We start from the raw sequence: 18030 nt of genomic DNA, 5'->3' as shown, positions 1-18030 counted from the left end.
AGAACAAAGTGAGTGTTTTTGTAGACAATGTGAGTACTGTTGCACTAGTTGATACCGGTGCTGCCGTTTGCATAATGAGCATGTCTTTTAAAAATTGTCTTGGGACTAAAGTAATATTTGCTTGGAATCGGAGTGCTATGTTCCGCGGTGTAGGGGGGGAAACGTTGAGCCCGGTTGGTGTTTGTTCTGTTTTACTTTCTGTAGGAAATCAAACGTTTAGAGCTGAACTAAAGGTGCTTGCACATGTGACCCACGACGTCATTCTAGGTATAGATTTTTTGCGGGAATCTGGTGCCACTCTGGATTGTGGTAGTGGTGGGATTATTTTTCGTCCCGTGTTGCCCTTTCCATTGACGACAGGTACCGTTGATGACACCTCGGAAGTGTTTTCCGTGTCTGAACACCTCTGCTTGGCCCCGCATACCGTAATGTTTGTGCACGTAAACTCTTCGTCTTCTTGTGCAGGTTCTTACTACGGTTTAGCCGAGCCGAACTTCAGTAACGCACTTAAAAAAAACGTTATTGTGCCTCGCTGCCTCATGCTTTTGTGCCGATTTTTGGACTGTGAACGTTTCCGCACAGCCCATATCTCTACCTGCAGGACTTAAATTGGCAAGCTTTCAAGAGCAAAGTACTCTTACCATACGGTCAATTCAACTGTCGGTGGATGTAAAGAAGCCCCATGCCAACTCGTACCCCGACTATTCTGCCAGCATTGACCGTATGATCAACAAGTCACTTCCTTCAACTGAACGGTCGCTGCTGCAGGAGGTGATCGCAGGCTCCGCCTCAGTCTTTCACTTTGCCCAAGACGAGACGTCTACCGTTACGCCACCGTATTCACGTACGCAACACCGCATCTATACAGCCAAGCACCACCAATACGCCAGAAGCTCTATCGCGTATCGCCTTCCGAAAGGAAAGTAATCGCTGAGCAAGTTGAAGACATGCTAAAGAAGGGCGTCATACAAAAATCGTGTAGTTTGTGGGCAGCTCTTGTCATTCTAGTCAGGAAGAAGGATAATTCATGGAGATTCTGCGTAGACTATCGTCGCCTAAATGCCATCACAAAAAAGGACGTCTACTCTTTGCCACGTATTGATGACGCCGTGGACTGCCTGCATTCTGCCTCCTATTTTTCTTCTGTCGACTTGCGTTCTGGGTATTGGCAAATTCCTATGCATCCCTCAGATGAAGAGAAGACGGCCTTCGTAACACCAGACGGTCTTTTTGGGTTTAATGTTATGCCCTTTGATTTGTGTAATGCTCCAGCGACATTCGAGAGATTTATTGCTACAGTACTCTGTGGACTAAAATGAGAAATTTGCATGTGCTATTTATATGATGTGATTATCTACGGCAAGACTTTTCAAAAGCATAACCACCGCTTGTCGCTTGTGTTTGAATGCTTATGCGAAGCTGGCATTGTTTTAAACTCAAAGAAGTGCCATTTTGGAGAATGTCAAGCCCTCGTATTAGGCTTCCTATTGGATAAAGAAGGCGTACGACCAGACCCACAGAAGACCGCAGTGGTCGCAACATTGAACAACCATGAATAGTGAAGGACCTGTGAAGTTTTCTGGGTCTGTGCTGGGTTCCGCAGATTTATTAAGAGCTACACACAACTTGCCTCCCCACTGACGTCTCTTCTTCGTAAAGACACACCGTACTTGTGGGGTGATAAATGTGAGGCTGCATTTCAACAGCTGAAGTTTTTATTAACTTCAGGACCCATCCTAAAGTATTTTGATTTTGATGCTTTGACTGAATTTCATACTGATGCTAGTGGGCTAGGTGTTGGTGCTGTGCTGGTCCAACTCTGCAACAGCCGTCAGCATGTCGTAGCATATGCCAGTCGGACACTGACCAGAGCAGAGAAGAACTACACCGTCACCGAGCTCGAGTGCTTAGCAGTCGTCTTCGCCATTCAGAAGTTCCGACCATATCTACATGGCTGCGAGTTCACAATAGTGACTGATCATCACCCACTATGCTGGCTTGTGGGACTTCGCGACCCGTCTGGCCGGCTGGGTCGTTGGTCATTGCACCTCCAAGAGTACAGCTTTTCTGTGACCTATAAAAGTGGACGATGTCACACGGATGCCGACTGCTTACCCCGCCTTCCTTCAGTACACACAAATGCTGATGACGATGACATTAATGACTATTTAGTTTCTCTCTTTTCCGACTTCTCAGATACCAGCAGCTTCAAACGTGAGCAACAGCGCGACCCTACCCTGAAACCCTTGCTCAAAGCTGCACATAACTTTGCCAACAAGCATTTCACAATTTCAAATGGCTTGCTGTATAAAAGAAACTATTCAGCCGATGGCCTCCAGTTGCTTCTACTGATGCCGGAAAACCTGCGCCAGGTCGTCCTTCATTCTATGCACGATGACATAACATCCGGTCATCTCGGTTTCACATATACGCTACATCGACTACGTGAGTGGTTCTACTGGCTGAGAATGTGGAAACCCACAAAACCGTACGTCGCCAGCTGCGGTATATGTCAGTGCCACAAGCGATCCACCACTTCCCCGGCAGGTTACTTGCAGCCCATCCCTCCACCGACATCCCCTTTTGAAAAAGTCGGCATCGACTTGCTCGGACCCCTTTCTAAGACCCCATCCCGCCACCGATATTTTATAGTGTGCGTGGATTATTTAACTCGTTATACGGAAACGGATGCACTGACATCGGCCACAGCAGCCACTGTTTCTTCTTTTCTGTTACATCGGGTCATACTCTGTCACGGTGCTCCACAGGTTGTCATCAGTGACCGTGGACGGCAATTTATCGCTGATGTGGTTGTAAAAATCTTGCGCCTCTGTGGCTCCTCTTATCGCCACTCCACCCCTTACCATCGGCAAACTAATGGTCTCACTGAGAGAACAAATCTAACTCTTACGAATATGCTATCGATGTACATTGATGCTGACCACAGGAGCTTAGACACCATCTTACCGTTTGTTACTTACGCGTATAACACCGCCAAGCATGAAGTTACTGGACATTCGCCCTTCTTTCTGCTTTACGAACGAAATCCACGGAGTTTTCTGGACACTCTATTATCTTTCTCGCATCAGGAAGATCTGTCCATCGCTTACACGTTGTGTCATGCTGAAGAAGCACGTCAACTAGCGTGCCTTCGAACATTGTCTTCGCAAGAACACAGCAAGAGTCACTACGATGCCAAGCATGTCACCGTAGAGTTTTCTCCTGGTGACTACGTTTGCTTGTGGACTCCTGTTCATAGAAAAAGATTGTACCGGAAGTTTCTAGCAAACTATTCCAGCCCATTTGTGATAGTCACTCATCTCAGTGACGTGAATTACATTGTTGCCAGAGTCACAGCCAATAACCGGCGGTCGGGCACTACGCAAATTGTTGATTTAGCCCGCCTCAAACAGTACCATCATAGGCTTATTTAACTCGCTCGGCGAGCTTCATCTGCCACCGGGGGAAATGCAACAAAGATGCGCGAGCGTTTGGGGCGCGGAATAAGAAGTAGAGTAGTGGAGCGGCGTTTGGACTGTGTAGTTGGGTGAACCAGATTAGGCCTGTCTCAGAAGTACACTGCTCTTTCCCAACGCCATTTCACCTCATCTGTAAACACAATCACTCGTAACATATATATATATATATATATATATATACATATATATATATATATACATACATATGTATAAGGCTTATATGCAGAAGAATAACTTTGGTTGCTACAAGGTTATAAATATGAAAGTAGATGCGCTTTCACATAACAACAGTTTATTCTGCCGACGTTTCGACGGGAGCCTCGTCATTTTCAAGGCATTATGCCTTGAAAAAGACGGGACTCCCGTCGAAACATTGCCAGAATAAACAGTTGTGTAAAAGCGCACCTACTTTCATATATATATATATATATATATATATATATATATATATATATATATATATATATATATATATATATATATACACATACATACATACATACATACATATATACATACCATGGGAGAGTTGGGTAAATATTGTTAATAGTTGCTTCAGCCAAGAGTGCGGAGATCGGGCACACTTCGATCCACTTTGAGAACGCATCGACTGCAATGAAAAAAAAAAAGGACTGGCATAGTCCACATGCAGCTGTGACCACGGTTCCTCCGGGAACGGCCAGGGCATGACAAGCACTGGCCGTGACACTCTTTAAAGCTCCTGGCAAATACGGCACATTTGAACAATTATCGCTATATCGTTATTCAAGCTAGGCCACCACACATGGCTACGCGCAACTGCTTTCATTTTGGACAGTCCTCGATGACTCTCATGCAGCAACTTGAGGACTTCCCCTTATAAGGATTTAGTGACTGTTGCCCCACAATAGACAGTTCTCTTGCCACTCATCTCCTGAAAGCGCGTCTTGTAGGGTCTTCCCTATGACCCTAGGTATATCTGGCAGCATGACCACAATGCTGCTCTTACTTGCGACAGCACCGGGTCTTTGGAAGTGGCTGCCGCAACAGCATTTGACGACAGCACCCCTGGGTATACTCCTTCCAGCATTAACACTTCAGCAGGGCAGTCAATAACAAAATCGGCATTTGGCAGAGTTAGCCGGCTTAACCCATCGGTATGTGCTATTTGTGAACCCGGCCTATACTTCAGGTCGTAACTGGAGCAGCACAAGCAGTGGTTTGTGAGCAGCCCAAGCAGTGTGCTAATATAGCAGCAGAGGCCAATAGCTCTTTCCTTCTCCAAAATGCCTGTTCACCCTCTGTTTCCCAGCGCCACGGTGTTCCCGAGGCCAGCAAACTATTGAGCGGCTGTAGCACGGCCGAAAGGTTAGGCAAAAACCTTCTGTAAAAATTAACCAACCCAAGGTAACTCTGAAGTTCCTTGACCATTCGAAGTGCAGGGGCTTTCAGCACTGCTTTTGTCTTAGTCCGGTTGGGACATAGCCCAGCCGCACTAGTGATGTGGCACAAGTACTGGACTTCTGGTTTCAAGAATTCGCATTTGGATAACTTCAGTCGCATTCCCACGGTTTTCAGGCAATCGAACACTTGGCCCAGTTTTCCCAATGCTCTTTGTCACTGGTTCCGGTGACCAGAATATCGTCAATGTAAGACGGTAAGTTGGGCCAGTTGGTTAGGATCCATCGTGAACTTTCTTACAGCGCAACACCAGAAAAAATACAGGACAGGGAAGGAGTAGAACATAAAGAAAAGACGGCGCTGACCACACAACACCTGCACCTCGGCCGGACAAATTCCTTGTCTGACGTGCCATGAAGCAACTCTGGCTTTGCACATGCACACGGCAATCATAGCTGCCAGGCAAGCCGGGTCATGAAGGTTCGGGTTAACACATAGAAAAGAGCCCTGGGTACTAGAAATATATTGTAGTAAGACGGTAAGTTGGGCCAGTTGGTTAGGATTCATCGCGAACTTTCTTACAGCGCAACACCAGAAAAAATACAGGACAGGGAAGGAGTAGAACATAAAGAAAAGACGGCGCTGACCACACAACACCTGCACCTCGGCCGGACAAATTCCTTGTCTGACGTGCCATGAAGCAACTCTGGCTTTGCACACGCGCACGGCAATCATAGCTGCCAGGCAAGCCGGGTCATGAAGGTTCGGGTTAACACATAGAAAAGAGCCCTGGGTACTAGAAATATATTGTAGTAAGACGGTAAGTTGGGCCAGTTGGTTAGGATCCATCGTGATTTTTCTTACAGCGCAACACCAGAAAAAATACAGGACAGGGAAGGAGTAGAACATAAAGAAAAGACGGCGCTGACCACACAACACCTGCACCTCGGCCGGACAAATTCCTTGTCTGACGTGTCATGAAGCAACTCTGGCTTTGCACACGCACACGGCAATCATAGCTGCCAGGCAAGCCGGGTCATGAAGGTTCGGGTTAACACATAGAAAAGAGCCCTGGGTACTAGAAATATATTGTAGTAAGACGGTAAGTTGGGCCAGTTGGTTAGGATCCATCGTGAACTTTCTTACAGCGCAACACCAGAAAAAATACAGGACAGGGAAGGAGTAGAACATAAAGAAAAGACGGCGCTGACCACACAACACCTGCACCTCGGCCGGACAAATTCCTTGTCTGACGTGCCATGAAGCAACTCTGGCTTTGCACACGCACACGGCAATCATAGCTGCCAGGCAGTCCCTGTCCTGTATTTTTTCTGGTGTTGCGCTGTAAGAAAGTTCACGATGGATCCTAACCAACTGGCCCAACTTACCGTCTTACTACAATATATTTCTGGTACCCAGGGCTCTTTTCTATGTGTTAACCGGAACCTTCATGACCCGGCTTGCCTGGCAGCTATGATTGCCGTGTGCGTGTGCAAAGCCAGAGTTGCTTCATGGCACGTCAGACAAGGAATTTGTCCGGCCGAGGTGCAGGTGTTGTGTGGTCAGTGCCGTCTTTTCTTTATGTTCTACTCCTTCCCTGTCCTGTATTTTTTCTGGTGTTGCGCTGTAAGAAAGTTCACAATGTATCGTCAATGTACACTACGACATGCAAAAAATTTTCCATCTCTCGCTGAAATATAGCCCGAGCTGATGAAACCCCGAAGGGCAGTCTTGTGAATCGGTATAACCCTCTCAGAGTGTTAATGGTGACTAGCTCTTGGCACTCCTCATTGAGTGGGACCTGCTGGAAATATAGCCCGAGCTGATGAAACCCCGAATGGCAGTCTTGTGAATCGGTATAACCCTCTCAGAGTGTTAATGGTGACTAGCTCTTGGCACTCCTCATTGAGTGGGACCTGCTGGTAGGCGTCTTGCAAGTCAAGCGTTTCGAACTTCTTAGTAAGCTGCGCAAAAAGTTCCCCAATCGTGGGAGTAGGGTAGGACTCGGCGAATGTCACCAGGTTTTTGGTAGTCTTAAAATCACAGCAGACACTAATCCGGCCATTGCGCTTCATTACAGGAACAATGGGCGCGGCCCACTGAGAAGTTTTTACCGGTTTGATAACGCCTTCCCGTTCCATTCTCTGTAGTTCTTCCAAAACCCGGTCACGCAAAGCAAATGATATCGGACATTCCTTGACAAAACTTGGCTTCGCGCTCTATTGTAGATATCAAATCTGCAACGCCGTGAAACGTGCCAAGCTGCACCGAAAAAACTTCATGATATTGACTTACCAGATCGTCCGTAGACTTCACGATGTTGACTCCCTCCATCTGAACGATGCCTAGCTTGAGGGCCTTCATCCAGCTTCGTCCAAACAGCGTAGGACATGCCCCTTTCACGACAAATAGTGGTAGCTGGGGCTCCTTGTCACCAAGTTTGACCATTGCTTCCAGCTCGACGAACTTGCCTCGAACTTGCCGAAAAACGACGAACTTGCCGAAAAAGCTCGACGAACTTGCCTTCGTCAATGGTCGACACACCAGCGGCGATGTCCAACTCCATATTGAGCGTTACGCTGTTCACTTCAACTGCTATGCGCATTGGCTCCGAACTAGCTGTGTGAAGCGTCCACAAATCGAAAACTTCGGGCTCTTCAGCAGAGGCAGGCAGGTCGTTTAGGTTGTTCACGCGACTAGATCGGCTGCGACTATACTGGCTCCGGTCGAAATTTCTGTTGCCCGGCTGAACTCTCCAAACTCTTGCAAGGTGCCCTTTCTGATGTCAATTGTGACAGATCGTGCTGCCATGCCTACAGTAATGCACAGAATGAGCTCCCCCGCAACGAAATCAATAGCTATCAATTTTTTTCGAGGCGACAATGTTTGCTTGCTCCGGAGCTTCGTCAGATAGTAGCTGTGCTTGCTGACAGCTCAATGCGCATGAATCTTTACGCGCAGCCTCCATAGCTACGATGGTGTCCTTCGCAGTTTCGAAGGTTAAACACGTCGTTTCCAGCAGCCATGTTTGCATGGTTATGTCATTAATTTTGCTGACTATCTGGTCGCGCAACATGCGTTCTCGAAATGTTGCGAAATTGCAGTTTTCAGCTTATTTCTTCAACGAGGCAATGTAGTCACTTATGGTCTCCCCCTCTTTTCGATGCCTTGAGAAAAACTTAAAACTTGCCACTACTTTTGATATGCGAAAGGCGTAGTGCTTGCAAAGTGCGGTAAAAATTTCGGTTGTTTCTGCTTGGGCGGGCCTTCTTTGTGCTCGGAGGCCTCGTAGCCGAGAATAAGTCTCTGGACTGCAGCATGTCGAAAATACAGCTGTCAGCTTGTCGCTAGGGATGTCGTTCACGATTAAGTACAGCTCGGCCTGCTCACGGTATTCCGCCCACTCCGATGTACTCAGGTCGAACAAATCCAGCTTCCCGACAACAGGCATGCCGACGTGTGATTGTGCCGTGCCCGTCCGGTTCGTCAGTCGACCTCGTCGCCACTTGTGATAACCAGGTAGTCCGGACCATGCCGGTTGCCGTACCGAATCACACGCATGTACATAGGCGGGTTTTACGATGACTGACTCGTCAAGTGCACTATATTTATTTCATTGCTACATCGACGCACCCGGGCGCCTGAACGGTGAACTTATCTTATCACACAGGCCTGCATATTTTCAATGCACAGCACATTCAGCGCATATGCTGAAGGATAGAGCCCCTTGCAAATTCTCTTATAGAGACAGCTACAATTACAGTTACAAGGCACCTATATGCAGGGCTATCCGCCTCGCTTTGCTTGTAGTCCATAATTGCATTAATAACGCAACACACACATGCACCTGCCTAGCCGTACATTTTAGCAATGTTGTAATTGATAATGATCATTGCTAGTCGTTACAAGTTTGTGCTCATTTGTCTGTCGTTCTTTGCACTTTTATACTTTCATATGATTATGAATAACCAACTAGCCCAATTTAACACCATTGTGAAATAGGTTATGATGAATTATATGCGAGCCTTCGGGAACGGAGCAACTCGTTACATGCTTCACATTGTGTGGAATCTGCCATGGAATATTACACTCGTTCGCTTGATTTTTGTCTCTTATAGAGGATCTTTTCGCAAAGAAACTTCAAGCACAAGCATAGCCTTGTGGCAGAGCGCACAACTGCCACTCAGAGGGTCCCGTTTTCTTTTTCAATTTTTTTTGTGGGCATCAACAAACAGTGATAATGGCGATGCCAGTTGCGACGGACAACTAGGCCACTGAAATCAACTGCCATTGTGACTTGATGAAAGGTTGCGCTGTAAAATAAATTATCATTTTAAATTGATTTTCACCAGTCCCATATATAAAGACTCCAACAAAAACAATGCTCATTGCAGGCCAGCACATCTTGTCATCCAAGCAGCCCTGATCTGTGGCTATTTGGTGCCATTGTAACCAACAAGCTTTTGTACAACAACATGCTTTTGTAGGGTTCAAGATGGACAAAGAATGCAGCTCTGCTTTAATTTAATCTTCTCATTTGGACTTCTGGTTTTATGGAGCTTAAATTAAGGCGGTTGAACGTTACGAGGTAGGAAAACACGACATTACCAGGGAACTAGGTGGTTTATTTAAGGTCTAAGGAACTTGTTTAATCAATGATGACTGAACTGTATATAGCTCTGTGGTCATTTTATTGCAGACAACTGAGTTCCCCTTGCTGTGCAAAACGTGGACTGCTGCGGAAGAGTTGAAGCTCCTGGATGCTCTCTTGGAATGTGGCATTGGAAACTGGTGGGTTAATTCACTCAAAAGTTACATAAGCTGAAAGATAAGCTAAACAGTAAAGCAAGGGCACTTTTGATCGATTTGAGAAAGGATACTTGAGAAATGACATGGTGTTTTCAGTGCATTGGGGGGGTCCCTTTCTTTCAAGGAACAAGGTAGCCCAAAAGGGGCATTTGTGCGCACCTCCTACAGAGTAATCTTGCTAGCTGAATCATGTAGTCAAAAGCATGTCAATGTATCATGCAGCGTTTTGATGATTCAGTTAAATTTGGTTATTACGAAATTGACGAATTCCCGGAAAGAATCGTTATAGAGGCGATTCCATTATATGCAGGTTTGGTACAAAAATTTGAAAAATAAACAGAAGGGGAACTGAAGGCAGAGCTACCATAAAGCACTTATTTAGCTGTAAAAGACTGCCTTATTACAATAGCAATGATATGGACACTTTCGGCGGGCTCTTGCCGTCGGTGCCAAGTTTCTTAAATCCAAATTGATAACATGCCCCCTCGCAACTTTTACCAGTGGGTAAAAGCGCGCGAGCACTGCCGAAGTAGAAATCCACTGAGCCGGCCCATCTCTATATCTCTATCGCCTGTAGGGCGCATGCGATAACATCCCCCATGTGTTAGAACTGACATCAAACGCTCAAACAGAAAGGAAGCCACCCGTTTTAAATGAGCATAAAAAAGCATGCAAGGTGGGGGGGGGGGGGGGGGTTGCTTGAGTAGCAACGGTGAACTTTGATTTTAAGTACAGAAAAGCTTCTGACTCTCGCACAACCGCCCAATAGCACGTGGTTGCAACGCCGATCAGCCTTTCAAGACTACCGCCGAGATCCGGGATACACAGCGGGGTACAGCGAAAGAATGGACGCGATCGGCTGTCCGTGATACAGTTGTTGTATGGTGTGCTTCTTTTTTTAAACACGGTGCAGTCGCAGAGAACCAAATCGTTTACTACATGGCTGGTTGCGAACAGCGCTTTGCTCACTCTGTGCACACCGTGACTGCCGATCCGCATCTTGTAGAGTACACCCTCTCTGCTTCAGGTCATGCACAGATACGGCGAGTAGCCTGCTGGGTTAAAGCAGTGATGAAGAGCTTTCCGCAAGCAATGTGCTCTCCGCAATGCTCTAGCAGTCCTGGCAGCGGATGGAGGTGCATTTGGGTTGTCGCTAAATAAAAGCATGCAGAATGGTAACAACAGCGCTACGGTCGCTGTACAGTGCGCGTGTTGGCATAATACAGCAAGGTTTCTCGGTGCCCGCGACCCGCAATGGCGAACTTCGGGATAGCGAGCTGCGTGCGTTTTCGTAAAGCGGTGCATGCTTAAACACGGTCCCGCAATATGAAGAGGCAGCGATCGGTGGCCCGGCGCGTTCAAGTAGTCCCCTATTAAACGCGTGCAGTAGGCCTAAAGTGATGCTGTGCCACATGCATGCCTGCGCAGATAACCGGGGATGCTTATTGTGATAAGGCTTTTTGCCAGCAATAAGTCATAACGATACGTTTGTCGGTGATCGTCACCTCGCCTTCATTTTTTCCCTGATGATTACACACAATGTTATCGTCGCAATCCCACGTGGTTGGTTTTTCACCACGATTGATCATGGACATTGATGTGTTCTCGCAGTCAGTTTTTCACGACAATTGATCATGGACAACGTCGCGTACTTCACCAGTTGTACATTTGTCAAGGCATGTTCTGCATTAAGCATCAGACTCAAAAATACCTCCCCCTATCACCCTGAAACTAACATCCCTGAGCATGTTAATCAAAACTCTGGGCAAACACCACAGAGCATACGCAATGGAAGTAAATGTTTCAGATATGGCGTTTTCTACGCGTACCATGGTTAATAGGTGTACAGATTATACTCTGCATTTCTTGCCTTTGGGAGGGAGCTTCCATTTCTATTACGCCACACCATGGTACCATCCCAGCCATATTACTCTGACACACAATTTTACCGAAGCTCAGACAAAGCGTATTTCCAGTGGTGTCGTTGCTGCTCGCAAGCAGTTGGATATTGCAAGAATCGAGAAATCACATCATTACAATGTCAGCCATCGTCACATTCAACACGAACCCGGCAATTTAGTTCTATGCCGCTCACACTACCTGAATAATACATCTAAGAGCTTCTCCACATTCTTAGCCTCTAGGTGGGAGGGTCCATTTCGCGTTTCACAAAAGCTTGGCAGGTTATCATATTGAATGAAGTGCACCACAACCGGAAAACTTATAGGAACTATACATGAGTTTGAGCTTAAATCTTATTACATTCGACTTCTCACTTGCTGGCACGTTCATCATTGGAAGTTGCAAAATCTCATCTCTTCATAGCATTGCACGCCACCTTCTTAAAGGGACACTAAAGGCAACTATTAAGTCGACATTGATTGTTGAAATAGCGGTCCATAAACCTTATAGTGTTACTTTTGTGCCAAGGAAAGGCCTATATTGAAATAAAATCACGTTTTAGTGGTCCGCATCGGGTTAGCGCACTTCAAATTATTCGCCTCAAGAAGTGAACCGACTGGACTGACTCACGTCACTGTTCCCGTGCACAACGTTGCCCGGCTTTACTGCACTAGTAACAGCTGACCGAAAGCAGCGGGAGCCACAGCAGCAACAACGGCCATTGATCAATTTTCCGCCATTGGCTTCAAGATTGTAGACATTTTTGTTTCAACTGCGCCCCGCTAGATGGCATAACCCGTCCGGTGTAACCACATGAAAATTGAATTTTTAAACCACTTGCACTATTTCCTATAGTAACGTCTGGCGGTTCTTTTTTTATTAATCAAATGGAAACGAACAAGTAGCATTTTATTGCGTCTTTTAATGTGCGGAAGTTTCTTTACTTAGTGCAGTTAGATACATTACTAGTGATTAATTCTAGGCGGTCCGTCGGTCCGTCTGATGTCATCGGGATCATTTTGAAAATGACCTCTGCGGCGCTTGTGTTCTTGTGCATTTACCTTAATTTCTCAGTAAGTAGGGCACCGTTGTTGATAATGTTGTCGTTTTAGATGTCATACCTTGAGCTCCCACTCTGACGTAAATTGTTATTTGACTTTAGTGTCCCTTTAAGCGATGCTCCGCGTGCTTTTCAGATGCATTGTCACCGGCCCCAGCGACCTTCACCGACATCCTCCCGCCGGTACTGCTCGCGATCAGCCCCCTGGAACCGGTCTTCCGCTCTTTGAGGCCCTTTCGAGGCCCTTCTCGTCCCCCATCATCACAAAGCCATCGCCGCACAGTGGCCACATGGGCCGCCTGAGATTGTGCAGACCGCCCCGTGGCCTGGTCATCCCGCCTCTCGTGGAAATTCCAGCCTCGCTCTGTCCTTGGCGATACACCCCTCGAAGCTTTGGAGCCGTTCCGCGAACACCTCCTTTCGAACCGCCACCCGATCGAGCCTCCACAGCCTTGCACCGCTGCAGAGTCACGAGTCCTCTGTCTCCTTTGCCGCGTGCCGTAAATCTCTCGCCGCGCCCATCAAGACGCCCCCCCCCCCCCCCCCCTTTCCCCCACCGAAGCCATCTCCTTGCTGTCGTTATTCAAAACGCCATCCCACGACCACCGCAACCACCTCTAGCTCCAACAACGATCGAGGTCGCCGTCGCTCTTGTTCAATCGGCCCGCCCAGACCTCCTGGCACAGGGTGCCCTGTCCGTGCCACCTCCCAACTCACCACACTCCCTAGTCGACGACCTCCTCGACTTTGAAGAATGAGCTGCCGCTCGTCAAGGGAAAGGGTGTAGTGTGGGTATCACCCTGGTGTTTGGTGCTTCAGCGCACGAGCTCATGCAGGCAATGGAAAACGGCCACCCGACCGTCGAGCTTGCACGCAGTCAGTAAAGGTCATGTTTCTAACGCTGCCTCTGTCTGCTTTTTGAGGGCTTCAGCCGACCCTTTGCCCAGAGACTACAAGCTATAGCATCTACCACTGCAAAGTGAAATTTTGTGCACTACAGTCATGAAAAAAAATTTTAGAAATCACAGAAGTAGTTAAAACGTACACGATCTTAACTTATCCACAGCGACACTGCAAGATAGTATGTATTTTAAGTCGAAACCTCTAAAAGTAGCTGGGAGTAAACAAATTCAGCTTCCAAGAACAAGTAGACTGAAAAAGTGAACACAATAACAAGTGTGTAATAAATGTCATTTTTATTGATCCAGCATTTGGACAGATTCACATCATGTGCCACCAGTTGGTTTCAGGAGTGCTTGCTTGCAAGAGAGTGCTCAAGGTTTATCGACATGTCTATACGAAAAAGACATTAGGCTCAGAGCTTAGCAGTTGTTTAGTGCAATGTACAAGCACCAAAAAAGACATACAAACAACAAAAATGTGGAATGCATGTCTAAAGCTTCTTTTCTTAGAATTGTGCCTCTTTAGTCTGTTAGCATTCACCTCATAACTCTGTTTGTTTAGCATACATGGTCGCTTTATATTCAGCAGATTGGTTATTACTTGTGACGAGAAATATTCTGGGTGTAGTAACTGTGTAACTATAACGACAAACGTAACAAGCCCGAATTACTTTTTTGTGCCTATCACCTAAATACGTATTACCTATAATATGGGCTTACAACCGAGAATTAATTACTTGTGCCTACTCTGTTGACACAAGACAACATTGCCCACTTGTAAAGTACTCAAAATAACGCTGCAGAGTGAGAAAGATTCAGAACTGTATGCATCCGTAATTGTTTATGCAACAAAATTTAGCAAAGATACATTGCTCTTGCTGCGCGAGCTATCTGTCGGCAATGCGCAAGTTTCGTTCCCGATTCCACGTCATGCATTCACTTCAAGATGAACACTACTTGGCAAGTGCCGCTGACTGCAGAATCAGACCCTTGTCCTGAAGCCACGCTATAAACTCGAACGCCGCAACTCAATGAAAGTGATGTTCATTCACAGATCTGGATGTTCAGTTATATACATATGTTTATTAGCTTTCAAGAATGTTTACACATGGGTTGAAAGCTTTGGATATATATGAGTTACCTGTTTTGTTCGGACCTGACTGTATACATCGGTTGTACCGGCTTGGGCACTCGCAATAAACAACGTAAACTTTACTAGGTTGACATTGTTTTTTGCTAGTCGCGGCCAGTTTGTTCACCTGGTGATAATTAAACACATGAACCGCAATTAAGGAGAAAGAACAAAATGCCACAGGGACGAAGTACCATGAACGAGCCTCCTAACCAGCAGCAGAAAAAATGGTCCTATCCAAGGATGATGATAGTACAAGCAGCGTGATCTCACCTCGTGGTATTGCAGTTCAGTACGCTACTGCTACGTTATTTTGGTACAACAGCACTAAAATACACTTTTCGTTCTCTAAAGTGGTATAGGTATTCTCTGGCTTTACGCACACCCGCGCGCAAAATGAGCACTCGCTCTCGCCTGGACGTCTCTGGGGCCACAAGTGCACTGCCACCGCTTCGCGCTTCATTGACGGAAGACGCATGCTCGTGCCAAAATGACAAAATCGGGGGCAAACTTTTTAGATTGTCGGTGGCGAGAATTCGTTATATCAAGGTTGTCTCCTTCTGTTACCTTGTTACATAAAGGTCGCTGATACATGTGCTTCAATGGAGTAACGGCGGGGAATAGAAAAACTTGGTTATATTGAGGAATTTGTTATATAAAGCTTCTTTATTAGTAAGTTTAACTTTATACGGCTGGCCAGACCAGGATAACAGGCGGTTAAAGTTTACTGTTGCCAGATATGAAAGCTTATGTTGCTTTTCATTCATGTTTTGTGAATGAATATGCATTTGAGACAATCCACAGTATAAGCTTCACAAAGCTCATTATTGTGCATACAACAGTTGAGGACTAAGAGACTGAGTGGTGTTCTTCATGCCACTATGTGACTAAACGAACGCAGCACCTTCTTTGCTTAAGGAAGCTGGCTTGCAGGACATGTGAGCATGTCACAGTGAGAACAGCAAGGAAAAATCCCCTCCCCACAAAAAGTATAGCTTTAGTGAGATCAATCTGCTGTGTAACGTGATAATGATAAAATAAACTTTTAATGTTCCGAAACAGTGTTCGTGAGCTCTCTTACATAAAGAACTATTTAATACTCATGGATTCTATTGAAAAGGAGTACTAGACCAGGAGGGGAGACGAACGAAGAAATGAGCAAAACGAGCAAGGGTCTATTTTTTATTATCCAAGGGGTGTAACTTCACTGTTACGGAAACATATCGAAAAATTCTCGTGGTTATGCGTTCGTTGCAGACTCGTGCACAACAGCAACACTGCTACTAAATTTCTACTTCTGAATGGGTTTGGGGATCTTCAAGATGTGCTTTGACGCGATAGATGAAAACCAAAAAATTTTAGAACTGCAGAGCTATCATATATATTCTTATTGCAATGGTGTTGTGGATCGGGACATTTACAGCCGTGTTCGCACAAGTGCATCCCAAAAGTCGTGCACTTTAACCTTTTGAGGCCTAGGTCCTTTGCCAAGACTGTCCTCGTCTTCTTTCAGTCTTATTCCACCTCTTATAAGGTATTTGATGCATGAGGACATGGCTTGCATCGACGTGGCAGGCCCGTAATCACTGTACAGAGGAACTTTGACTATGCATTCCTCGGTTTGGTGACGACCCGCATTTTACGACTACTCGATTAGGTCCCGGCAAAATCCACATAGAAATGATCTATTAAAAACCTTAGTTATATGGTGCTGTTTTATACAGACCCTGCATCTTACGACTTTCAGATTCCGTCCTAAAGAAAAAAACACATTTACTCGAATAAAACTTTGACTGAACCAATATTCTCGAGTGCAAATTATGAACTTGCATTCCCCTGGGTTGATTAGAAAAATAGAGAGTGAAACAGGATGTCTTGTTATAATGGAAAATTTATATTCCTGGAACTTCATGCGCTTCCACAACACCTCGATCACGCACATATCTATCTGGGTGTAATGAAAGAATCAAAACGACGACGACGAAGGTGTGGTGCCAGGCGCATGAGTGCAAGTTGTATGCTGAGGCTAGCCAATCAGCTGATTACTTGTGGTGGCCCATCGAAGTGGTGTGCCACAATTGGGCCACATATGCAGAATACGTGGTGAAAAGCTTTGTGGCAGGAGAAGAGCGGAAGCAGTGGCAGACAGAAGACAGCCGCGACAATTGTCAGGCCGAAGTGTCAGGCGCGGTGATTCAGGTTTCAGCTAGGTAACGCGACATGCTGCTGCCATCTAACCACCAGCTGAAGCGGCATTGCCAGCACGAGTACTGCATCTCGGGGTGCGGTCTGGCCTGCTGTTCTGTTCCTTTCCGAGCGCATTGCAGATCTCTGCGAGGTGTCTCCGCAGTCAGCTGTTTAGCACAGCAACGAACGTGACCTGGCTAATGGTCACAGTTGCACATCGCATCGCATCTTTGATGTGGGTGGACTGCGTTCGAAGTCGTACCGAAGCCATCAAGCACTATCATCGCCACAGCGTCACACTTCCACATGGGAGCAGCACTACATCACCTTTCACCGCCTCCTGCCCTGCACCTCAGCGTCCGTTGTACCATCCACCATGCCGTGAAGATTTTTAACGTTCTCTCCTGAACTCATGTTGTCTTCCTCATTTAGCTTAGCATTTGTGACTCAGTGTTTATTGCAGTGTTTTTTCGGTGTCTGTCATAAACGTCGTGGGTGTTGTTACCATGCCATCTCTCATTATCCATTTCTACTTCTCATGGCATGCACAACCATGATGAATATAGTCTCATCATTTTCATTACACCGGAGTCGTTACCTAATAAAGCTGTTGTGGTGAACTCCAAATACGCCACGGTGGAACAGGTGGAACCGCCAGCGTGTTGCAGACCGACATTCATTTCCCTTCCTTTGCATCGCCAACAAAGGTGTGGAAAGGGAAAGGAAAAGAGAGCCGGTCCCTGAGTTCAACAAACAATAAAGTTAGTTGGTATCGCGACTCTCAGCAATGCTCTGTCTCTGTGTCACTCACACGAGCCAGCATTCGGTGGTCCGCAGTCCTAACTACGGAGCAGCACGAAGCCGTCGCCAGCCTGACAGTATAGTCGTGAAGCGTCCACCCTTTTAGACCAGCGATCCCGCACTTTGGTTCGTCCAGGCTCTCCACATTACCGCCGACACCACCAAATACCATCACGTGGTGGCCATCATTCAACCTGCCACAGCGAGTGAGGTGTGCAACATTCAGCATGACCCACCATCAGAAGATGCGTATTGAGTGTTCAAAGAGGCACTCATTCGTCCTCTCACCCCTTCGGAGCTGGAGCAGCTGCTACGCGAGGCTGAACTGAGTAACCGCCGACCAAGCCAACTGTCGCACCAGGTGCAGCAACTAGCGGG

The 18030-nt window shown here is 46.5% G+C and overlaps 1 protein-coding gene across 4 annotated transcripts in view; it reads left to right on the top strand.

Moving 5' to 3' along the window:
• Positions 1 to 18030, top strand: part of LOC119184280 (Transcriptional adapter 2A) — a 136787-nt gene that overhangs the window by 18643 nt on the left and 100114 nt on the right. For all 4 annotated transcript variants that reach the window (XM_075885214.1, XM_037433915.2, XM_075885215.1 and 1 more), the window contains exon 2: positions 9559 to 9650. In XM_075885214.1, coding sequence (XP_075741329.1) covers positions 9559 to 9650 — 92 coding nt within the window. The remainder of the gene's footprint in view (positions 1 to 9558; positions 9651 to 18030) is intronic.

The sequence above is a fragment of the Rhipicephalus microplus genome, unplaced genomic scaffold (genome assembly GCF_043290135.1).
Source record: "Rhipicephalus microplus isolate Deutch F79 unplaced genomic scaffold, USDA_Rmic scaffold_90, whole genome shotgun sequence".
NCBI classification, from domain to species: Eukaryota; Metazoa; Arthropoda; class Arachnida; order Ixodida; family Ixodidae; genus Rhipicephalus; species Rhipicephalus microplus.
The sequence above is the reverse complement of the archived record's forward strand: the minus strand, read 5'-3'. Positions and strand labels throughout refer to the sequence as shown.